This window comes from Onychomys torridus, chromosome 6 (assembly GCF_903995425.1).
Source record: "Onychomys torridus chromosome 6, mOncTor1.1, whole genome shotgun sequence".
NCBI classification, from domain to species: domain Eukaryota; kingdom Metazoa; phylum Chordata; class Mammalia; order Rodentia; family Cricetidae; genus Onychomys; species Onychomys torridus.
The window spans coordinates 47,541,222-47,551,870 of record NC_050448.1 but is presented as its reverse complement, the minus strand read 5'-3'; the positions used below and the strand labels follow the sequence as shown (position 1 = coordinate 47,551,870).

Sequence of the window (10,649 nt, the reverse complement as noted above, 5' to 3'; positions counted from 1 at the left end):
ACCTTGTCTTTTGCTACTTGGCTAAGAGTTGTACTAGGGCACAGGGGAGGTAGGCAAGGTAAGGTTAGGAATTTAGGTCTTAGGTATATAGCTTCCTGGGGTAAGCAATAGGAAGAGAAAGAGGTGTAGTTGAAGGCATTTTTGCATGCTAGCGAAGCAGTTCAGAAGTCTATCGGCTGAATGAACATGATTAGCTTTTTAAAAAATGTAACTGGATGGTGGGTGGTAGTGGCACCACCTGTGAGTTCTGTGAGTTCGAGGTCAGTCTGGTCTATGAGAGTGAACTCCAGGACAGCCAGGTCCACACAGAGAAACCCTATCTCGAAAAAACAAAACAAAACAAATGTAACTGGGAAGACAGTCAGCTCGGGGTTGGAGCTACGGAAGGAGGAACCCTGAGTCTCCTACTCTCACTCACTGTTGTGGTAAAATCCAAGCCTGGTTTCAGGTTAGCAGCAAGGCAGCCTACAGGGGAAGAAGCAGAGTGTGGGTGGAGGCAGGTCTGGTGGGTGAGGCCGCTGATTCTGTTTGTAGCCCTGGAGGTGGGTCTGGGTGGAAAGCAGGCAGAAATGGGAAGTGTCGGAGAAGCTCTCACAGGGGAAGGGGATTAGACTGGGCATCCTGGAGAGTCTGGCTGGAACTCCTCACCAGAATGGAGCAGGGATTGGCAGTGGGCATGACTAGGGAGGGAGCGAGCAGAGGCAGCAGACTGGCCAGAAGGAACCTGATGGAGCAGGATGAGCAAAGAGAAGGGTAGTTATGGGAACAGATGAGAGCTTATATACAGGAATCTTCAGGTTGCATTCCTTTGCATTAACGGGAATTCCTTTTGAATTTGGAAGTTATATATGTGGCGCAGTGGCCCGAGGTGGACATTGTCGCTGGGGTACTGCAGCTGGACAATTCCTCATTACAGTGGAATGATGAACTGTGTCTTAATAAAGCCTTTTAGTTCCAAAGATGATAGGTTTTTGAGGAAACATGTCAAAGGCTAGTCTCCAGGCAGTTTAGATGACTGCTCACCCAAATTGCCTTGAGAAGTTATGAAGGAGATTTTCCCAACAAAAATCAGAGCAACGGGAATAGTGTTCTCTTTCCTTGGTAACACTGATTGGTCCAGCCCTGCTTGGATCCTGCTTTGGGTATCCTCCAAAAAAGGAACATCTTCACAGATCCTCCAGAGAGAGGGGAGATCAACAGGAAAACTCTCCACCCAGTGCCAGGGTTTCCCCAAGATGTCCACCTACTGGGAAGTAGAAAGGAAGAGCTTCAGAGGTTTTTTTTTGTTCTTGTTTTTGTTTTTAAGTTCAAAACGTATTCAAAGTCAAATCAGCGGCAAGGAGGATGGCCCCTGTTGGTGACTTGGGGGTGGGAGTGGAGGGGGAATGAAGAGGACTCTATTGAACAGCCTGCCTCCTGCATCCTGCCTCCTGCCTCCTGCCTCCTGCCTCCTGCCTCCTGCCTCCTGCCTCCTGCCTCCTGCCTCCTGCCTCCTGCCTCCTGCCTCCCTGCAGAGACCACCCAGTGGAAGAAGGGAAGAAACACAGACCAGGAAATGACTGATTCAAAAGTAGCACAGGTTCTTAGTGGGGGTTGGGGAAAGCCTGCAGAAAGGACCTGTGGTATAAGAACCAGAGCCTGCTGTCTGCTTACAGGCTGGGGTACTTACAGGGCAGAAAGGTAGCAGGGATAAAATGGGAAACATTCCCTCTTTTAGCCCATGGTTTGTCACTGCTAGGGGTGACCAGGGAGTGGTGATTTGAGAATGTCAGATGGTGACGAACATCTCCAGTGCCGTCCTCTACTGGGGGTCCCCTGAACAGGCAGGGCCGGAATCCAGGGAAATAAATGGTTCTAGTTCTGTGCATGCGAATTACAATGGTTTAACCACAATGGAGGAACTCTGGAACACTTGTGATAGACTTATTATAAGAATGCTTGTGCAGCAAACAGGATGTTTGCAAGTGTCACAGCTCTGAGGGGAGATGTATCCCCAGGGCAAGTGTCACAGCTCTGAGGGGAGATGTATCCCCTGGGCAAGTGTCACAGCTCTGAGGGGAGATGTATCCCCTGGGCAAGTGTTGTTACAGCTCTGAGGGGAATGGTATCCTGGTAGTCGGGAGCAGCCAGGGAATATCACAAAGTCACACTGAAAGACCCCCCCCCCCCCGACACCCCTATAGTAATACTATGTTTGTAAGGAACAAAAGACAGTTCCAGGAAACAGAATGGCCCCACCACAGCCCAGATAGCTATTAAGAAATGTTGCTCAACCCTTTGATTGACACTGATTGTTCTCAGCCAAACCTTCGTCAATGCCCTGTTGTGCAAACCCCCTAAGAGCCATTGGAAATTCCCCAGCTTGTGAGATGAGGCACGTAGGGGAACGAAGGAATTCAGCTAGAAGGCAAAGGTGTAGAGATAAGCAGGATGTCAGGGACAGACCACCTGGCGTCAGTACGGGAGAAATTCTAGATAGGGGTTGAGTCAACACACATATCTGGTTACCAAGGAGACCCACAAACCGCCCTGAGCCTGAGTTCACGCCCTATTGGATTTATACTTGTATACTCGCGCCTCGCTTTGTCCAATTAGAGCTCTGTAACCATTCGCGCCTTGTTTGAATTATCCAATCAGAGCCCTTTGACCAATGCTTTCTGCTTCTGTACCCGCGCTTTTTGCTATAAAAACCCATCTCACCAACCCAGAGGCGCGCAAGTCTTCCGAGAGGCTTTGTCGCCCAGGTACCTGTGTTTGAATAAACCTCGTGCTGTTGCATCTGATTTGTGGTCGCTGCGTGCTCCTTGAGACGGGGGTCTCACCTGAGGGGAGATTCCCTCCGGGGGTCTTTCATTTGGCGAGCCAGCCAGGAGCCAGAGACCCTCTACTCACGGACCACCAACCCACCATCAGGAGGTAAGCCGGCCGGCCTCGGTATTTATGTTTAAGCTCGAGCCGTCCTGTGTCCGTTTTGTCTCTGTGCTGTCTGTTTCTGTGTTCGAGTTCTGTTCCTGCGCAGCGTCCGGAGGGACCAGGAAAGGAGGCGGACAAGGCCTGCCGTGAGGACGGGCCGCCTGATTGTAGTGCCGGGAGAGGAGGCAGGCAGACTTGTCGTGAGGCCGGGCCGCCTGAGTCCCGCACTAGGGTATCTCCCCTAGTGCCCTGTATCGGGGTGAGGCTGAAGGGGCTGACGAGCCCGGACTTCGCTCACCAACCCTGGAAGACGTTCCACGGGAGTCTGAAGTCCCCTTTGGGGCACGGTTTTTCGGGGCCTCCCAGGTATCCGAGGGATACGTGGTGTTGGCAGGGGACGGAGGGCGCAAACCCTCCCAATCCCCGACCGAATTCTTGCTTTCGGTTTTGCGCCGAAGCCGCGCAGCGCGATTTGTTGTAACGTCTGTTGTTTGTCTGTTTCTTGTTTGTTGCCTAATTCTTCTTTATCTAGACACCAGAATGGGACAAACTGTCGCTATGCCCCTGAGCCTCACTCTTGACCACTGGTCGGACGTAAAAGGCCGTGGCAACAATGAAGGAGTCATCATCAAAAAGAATAAATGGACCACCCTCTGCGAGGCCGAATGGGTTAGGATGGATGTCAGCTGGCCCCGAGAGGGCTCCTTTAACCTCTCTTTGATTTCACAGGTTGAAGGGAAGATTTTTGCCCCCAAACCCCACGGGCACCCAGACCAGGGCCCCTACATAGCCATCTGGAGATCCCTGGTAGAAAACCCATTTCCATGGGTCAAGCCTTTCCTCCTAGGTCCCTCTACAACCCCTTTGGCTTCTCCCCCGCCCTCCGCACCGCCTGCGATTTCTTCCTCCTCTTTATACCCTATACTTCCCCGCAAAGAGGCTCTCAAGCCTTCCGTCCTCCCCCCCGACCCCGACTCTCCCCTCATTGACCTCCTAACAGCTGAGCCTCCGCCTTATCGCGCGGCACCAGCCGCGCCAGCCGCGGGACTGGAAACAGGGACGCCGGCCATCGGAGGGGCAGCAGCCCCTGAGAGGATGGCAACTAGCAGGAACACAGGGGGGACCCCGGCTCCCTCACCCATCGCCGGTCGCCTTCGGGTCCGCCGGGATGACACCCCCCTGGAATCCAAGGCCTTTCCCCTCAGAGAAGGGCCTGGCCGCCACCTCCAGTACTGGCCATTCTCGGCCTCTGATCTCTATAACTGGAAACAATTTAACCCCCCGTTTTCCAAAGATCCCGTGGCGTTAACCAACTTGATTGAGTCTATCCTAGTGACCCATCGGCCAACCTGGGATGACTGCCAACAGCTTTTGCAGACCCTCCTGACTGTGGAGGAGAAGCAGCGGGTGTTCCTGGAAGCACGGAAGCTGGTCCCTGGCGAAGATGGGAGACCTACCCAGCTCCCCAATCTCATTGACATAGCTTTTCCCCTCACGCACCCAAATTGGGATTATACCACCGATGAAGGTAGGGGACACCTACGTCTCTATCGCCAGTTGCTCTTAGCGGGTCTCCGTGCCGCTGCCAGGCGGCCCACTAATTTGGCCCAGGTAAGAAGCACCATCCAGGGAAAGGAGGAGACTCCAGCCGCATTCTTAGAAAGGCTAAAAGAGGCTTATAGAATGTACACCCCCTATGATCCAGAGGACCCAGGGCAGGCACCAGGAGTTATCCTGTCATTTATCTACCAGTCGAGCCCAGATATCAGGACTAAGTTACAGAGGTTAGAAGGACTGTCGACATTGAATCTTTCGGATCTGTTGAGGGAGGCAGAGAAAGTATTTAACAAGAGGGAGACTCCGGAGGAAAGGGAGGAAAGGATATGGCAGAAACAGGATGAGAGGGACAAGAGACGACACAAGGAGATCAAGACACTGGCCGCCATAGTGTTGCAGGGCCAAGGCAGAGAGGGAGTTAGGATGGGAGAACGAAGGCGACCCCCCTTGGAGAAGGACCAATGTGCATACTGCAAGGGAAAAGGACATTGGGCTCGGGAGTGCCCACAGAGACCACAGGGACCCCGACGACCCAGACCCAAGGCTGTGGACCTCCTTAATCTGGAAGACTAGGGGGGTCCAGGCCAGGAGCCCCCCCCTGAGCCTCGGATAACCCTCAAGATCGGGGGGCAACCAGTAACCTTCCTAGTTGATACGGGGGCCCAACATTCGTTCCTAACCCACACTGGAGGCCCCCTCAGTGACCGTTCCGCTTTGGTCCAGGGGGCCACCGGTAGTAGGAGATACCGGTGGACGACTGAAAGAAAAGTCCAGTTGGCGTCGGGGCAAGTAACCCATTCCTTCCTACATATACCCGACTGCCCTCACCCGTTGCTGGGCCGGGACCTACTGACCAAATTAAAAGCACAAATTTACTTTGATGAAAGAGGACCCACGGTCACGGGGCCTGGGGGAACCCCTTTGCAAGTCCTCGCCCTAAATCTGGAAGAAGAATACCGCCTTTTTGAGCCTGAGCCCCCGGAAGAACCACCGGGTGAGATGCAGGACTGGCTAGACAGGTTTCCACAGGCATGGGCAGAAACAGGAGGCTTGGGGCTCGCGCACGACCAGCCGCCCCTTGTCATTTCATTGAAGGCCTCCGCAACTCCAATCTCAATCAGACAGTACCCCATGTCTCGGGAAGCGCAGGAGGGGATTAAACCCCACATCCGGCGGCTAATAGACCAGGGAGTGCTCAAACCCTGCCGATCTCCCTGGAATACTCCCCTCTTACCCGTCAAGAAACCAGGTACAGGGGAATTCAGACCGGTCCAGGACTTAAGGGAGGTCAATAAGCGGGTGGAGGACATACACCCCACAGTACCTAACCCCTACAACCTCCTCAGCACCCTCCCACTGACCCATACTTGGTATACGGTGCTGGATCTAAAAGATGCTTTCTTTTGCTTGAGACTGCATCCTCAGAGTCAGCTACTGTTTGCTTTTGAATGGAGGGACCCAGAAATCGGACTTTCAGGACAGCTGACCTGGACCCGGCTCCCCCAAGGGTTCAAGAATAGCCCAACACTCTTTGATGAGGCCCTCCATGCAGATCTAGCCAGATTCCGGGTAGAACACCCAACCTTGACTCTGCTCCAGTACGTAGATGACCTCCTCTTGGCCGCCAGGAGCCGGACCGAATGCTTGGAAGGAACTCAGGCTCTGCTGACCAGGCTTGGGGAAAAGGGCTACAGGGCCTCGGCCAAAAAGGCCCAGATATGCCAGAACAAAGTTATCTATCTGGGCTACACCCTGGAGGGAGGGCGAAGATGGCTGACCGAAGCCAGAAAAGAGGCGATAGTCTCAATCCCCCCTCCCAAGGGCCCTCGGCAGGTCAGAGAATTTTTGGGCACGGCCGGCTACTGCCGCCTCTGGATTCCTGGGTTTGCTGAACTGGCTGCCCCCCTGTATCCTCTCACTAAGCCGGGAATTATGTTCCGATGGGAGGAAGAACATCAACAGGCCTTCCAACAAATTAAAAGAGCATTGCTCGAGTCACCAGCCCTGGGCCTACCAGATCTAACCAAGCCCTTTGAACTATTTGTGGATGAGAACTCAGGCTTTGCTAAAGGGGTATTAGTGCAAAAACTGGGGCCCTGGAGGAGGCCGGTGGCCTATCTATCCAAGAAATTGGACCCGGTAGCCACTGGATGGCCCCCTTGCTTACGCATGGTAGCCGCTATTGCAGTCCTGCTCAAGGATGCGGGTAAACTGACTCTGGGTCAGCCAATGACTGTGCTATCCTCCCATGCGGTGGAAGCCTTAGTCCGGCAGCCCCCAGACAGATGGCTCTCCAATTCCAGAATGACTCATTATCAGGCCTTACTGCCGGACACCGACCGAGTGACCTTCGGCCCCACAGTTTCCCTCAATCCGGCCACCCTACTACCCCTGCCTACCTCCTCGGGGAGCATGATTGCCTCCAGATCCTGGCAGAAGTGCACGGCACCCGTCCAGACCTGACCGATCAACCATTGAAGGACTCAGACTATGTCTGGTTCACGGACGGGAGCAGCTTCCTCGAGGAAGGGATGAGAAGAGCAGGAGCAGCTGTCACCACTGAGTCTGAGGTGGTCTGGGCCTCGCCGTTGCCGGCTGGAACATCGGCCCAGAAAGCGGAGCTGATTGCACTCGCCCAGGCCCTCCGGATGGCGGAAGGTAAGAGACTCACAGTCTATACTGACAGCAGATATGCCTTCGCCACTGCCCATGTGCATGGAGAAATCTACAGACGGAGGGGCCTCCTGACTTCAGAAGGTAAAGAAGTCAAAAATAAAAAAGAGATTCTGGACCTCCTACAAGCACTATTCCTCCCACGGCAGCTCAGTATAATGCACTGTCCAGGGCACCAGAAGGGGAACACAGCAATGGCTAGGGGAAACAGGCTGGCTGACCTAACCGCCCGAGCCGCAGCCTCCCAACCACCCAAGGAAGGGCAGCTGTTGATGCTCCTGCAGGGTCACCCGCCGCCTAGCAGAGGCCCTATGCCCTACAGCTCTGAGGACCATGAGCTAGCAAAGAAAATGGGGGCGGAATGGAACTCTGAGAAGCAGGCTTATACAAAAGAAGACAAACTAGTCATGCCTACTTCCCATACTCAATACATGCTCAAGTTCCTTCATGCACTGACCCATCTAAGCAAGGGCAAAATGAAGGCCCTACTGGCCGACGAGGCTTCTGGGGCTATACTACTGAACCAGGACCAAATACTCCAGCAAGTGACCTCTAGCTGTCCAGCATGCGCCCAAGTGAACCCCGGAAAGGCCCACTTAGGCAAGGGAACCCGCCTAAGGGGCCATCGCCCTGGGACTCATTGGGAAATAGATTTCACAGAGGTAACGCCGGGACTCTATGGTTACCGTTACCTCCTGGTTTTTGTGGACACCTTTTCTGGATGGATGGAAGCATTCCCCACCAAGAAGGAAACAGCCAACGTCGTGGCCAAAAAGCTGTTGGAGGACATTTTTCCCAGATATGGGATGCCCCAGGTAATGGGGTCCGATAATGGGCCTGCCTTCGTCTCCCAGGTAAGTCAGAGGGTGGCCAGATTGCTGGGGATTGATTGGAAGCTTCATTGTGCATACCGGCCCCAGAGCTCAGGAGAGGTAGAACGAGCTAATAGAACCATTAAGGAGACTTTGACCAAATTAACGCTTGCAACTGGCTCTAGAGACTGGGTGCTCCTACTCCCTTTAGCCCTTTACCGGGCTCGGAATACTCCCGGACCCTATGGTTTGACTCCCTTTGAAATTATATATGGGGCCCCCCCACCTATTGTAAATTTCCTTCATCCTGACATTTCGTCCTTCGCCACCAGCCCTACCTTAGAGGCACACCTCCAGGCCCTCCAGCTAGTACAGAAGGAAGTTTGGAAACCTCTGGCAGCGGCCTACCGAGAGCAACTGGACCACCCAATAGTCCCTCATCCCTTCCAGATCGGGGACTCCGTCTGGGTTCGGCGACATCAGACCAAAAATTTGGAACCACGGTGGAAGGGACCATACACCGTCCTGCTGACCACACCAACTGCTCTCAAGGTCGATGGGATTGCTGCCTGGGTCCACGCCTCCCACGTGAAGGCTGCTAAGGAGATTGACCCGACCAGTGCCAAGGAGTCCACATGGAAGGTACAGCGCACTCAAAATCCACTGAAGATAAGACTCTCTCGTGCCTGATTCTCCTCCTTACTCTCACCCCTCTCCCAACCCTGGGGTCAGGGTCCCCTCACCAAGTTAAAAGGCTCACTTGGCAAGTTATATCCCAAACCGGGGAGACCATATGGTCAACCACAGCCAACCATGCCCCCCACACCTGGTGGCCACCCCTAACTCCCGATATTTGTCAGCTGATAGCGGGCCTGGACGCTTGGGACATTGCTCATTTGAGTCACTCTGACTTCCCGGTTCGCACGGCCCGGTCAATCAGGCCTGGGGGAGGACGGGGCCATGTCCCACAGAGGGGACTGGGATGTATCAATGCAAACACCCGTTGTTCCTTGTCCACTTATGACTTTTATGTCTGCCCCCGTGATGGCCGCAACCGGAAGGAGGCCCATAGATGTGGGGGATATGAGGAATTCTTCTGCAAACAATGGGGATGTGAGACCACCGGCGGGGCCTATTGGAAGCCCAGCTCTAGTTGGGACTTGATAACGGTGTCTAAAAATTATTCCAGCCCCAACAAATGTACAGTCAGCACTGAGGGAACTGTCCCCTTACCAATTGTTATCTCTTTCACTGAAAAGGGCAAGGAGGATAGAGGATGGCAGTCCGGGCATACTTGGGGACTCAGGTTTTATATGACAGGGTTTAACAAAGGCCTGACCTTCAAAATTCAGCTCAAGGCAGAAACCACCCCCCTGTCAGTTGGCCCCAATACAGTCCTCTCAGATCAGAAACCCCCATCCCAGACGGGACAGGGTAAGCAACTCCACACTCCCACTATGTCACCCAATATGAATGTTCCCAACATAACTGCAGCCCCAACAACTGCGGCCCCCGCCAGGACCCGCCTAGGAACAGGGGATCGACTCTTTGGTCTACTGCAAGGAGCCTATTCCACCCTAAATGCCACCCAGCCTGACCGAACTCAGGAATGTTGGCTATGTTTACTCTCTCTCCCTCCCTACTATGAAGGGGTAGCAATACAGGGCCCGCATTCCCAGCTGGACACCCCCCCAGCTCGATGCCTGGGAGAGACCCAACATAAGATGACTCTGTCAGAAGTATCTGGACAGGGACTATGCCTGGGGAATCCTCCCCCATCCCATCGTAACCTCTGTAATACCACTATGACCTCGGGAACCGGATACTCCATTGGTCCTAATGGAACTTACTGGGCATGCGACACGGGACTCACCCCCTGTGCATCCTGGTCAGTACTACAAGGCAATGAATCCAGCTTTTGTGTATTAATTGAACTGTTTCCCAGGATAACCTATCATGAGCCTGAGGACATTTATGCTCAATTTGAGATGAGACCTGCCCGAACCAAGAGGGAACCTATGTCCCTGACCTTAGCCGTTATGTTAGGAGGTCTCACTATGGGGGAAATTGCGGCTGGGATAGGAACAGGAGCAACTGCCCTAGTTGAAACTCAAAACTTCCTGCAGCTCCAAGCCGCCATGAACCAGGATATACAGGCTCTGGAGGAATCTATAAGTGCCTTAGAAAAGTCCCTAACCTCTCTCTCTGAGGTAGTACTCCAGAATCGTAGGGGACTGGACATCCTGTTTCTACAGGAGGGGGGACTATGCGCCGCTCTGAAGGAAGAATGTTGTTTCTATGCTGATCATACAGGTTTGGTCAGAGATAGCATGGCGAAACTCAGAGAGCGGTTGAAGCAGAGACAGAGATATTTTGAAGAACAACAAGGATGGTTCGAGGGATGGTTCCACAGGTCCCCATGGCTCACCACCCTCATATCGACCATCATGGGCCCCCTACTGATTCTTGTGCTTATTTTGATGTTCGGCCCTTGCATTTTAAACAGACTCATCCAATTTATTAAGGAGAGAATTTCGGTGGTTCAAACTCTGGTACTAACTCAACAATATCAACGACTCCATCAGTCAGAGACTGAACCACCACCCCTGGCCCCTCACCTTTATGCATCCCAATAAATGAAAGATTCCATTTAGTTAAAAAGAAAATGGGGGAATGAAAGACCCCCCCCCGACA

At 53.4% G+C, this 10,649-nt stretch overlaps 1 protein-coding gene across 1 annotated transcript; it reads left to right on the top strand.

Annotated features, from left to right (window-relative positions):
- Positions 1-3,453: 3,453 nt before the first annotated feature.
- On the top strand, positions 3,454-8,627 carry LOC118585953 (the record flags this gene model as incomplete). Its single annotated transcript, XM_036190983.1, is given in 3 exon segments — positions 3,454-6,877; positions 6,880-7,509; positions 7,579-8,627. Coding segments are annotated over 3 exon segments (5,103 nt in total), but the record flags the coding sequence as incomplete, so codon positions are not given.
- Positions 8,628-10,649: the final 2,022 nt, after the last annotated feature.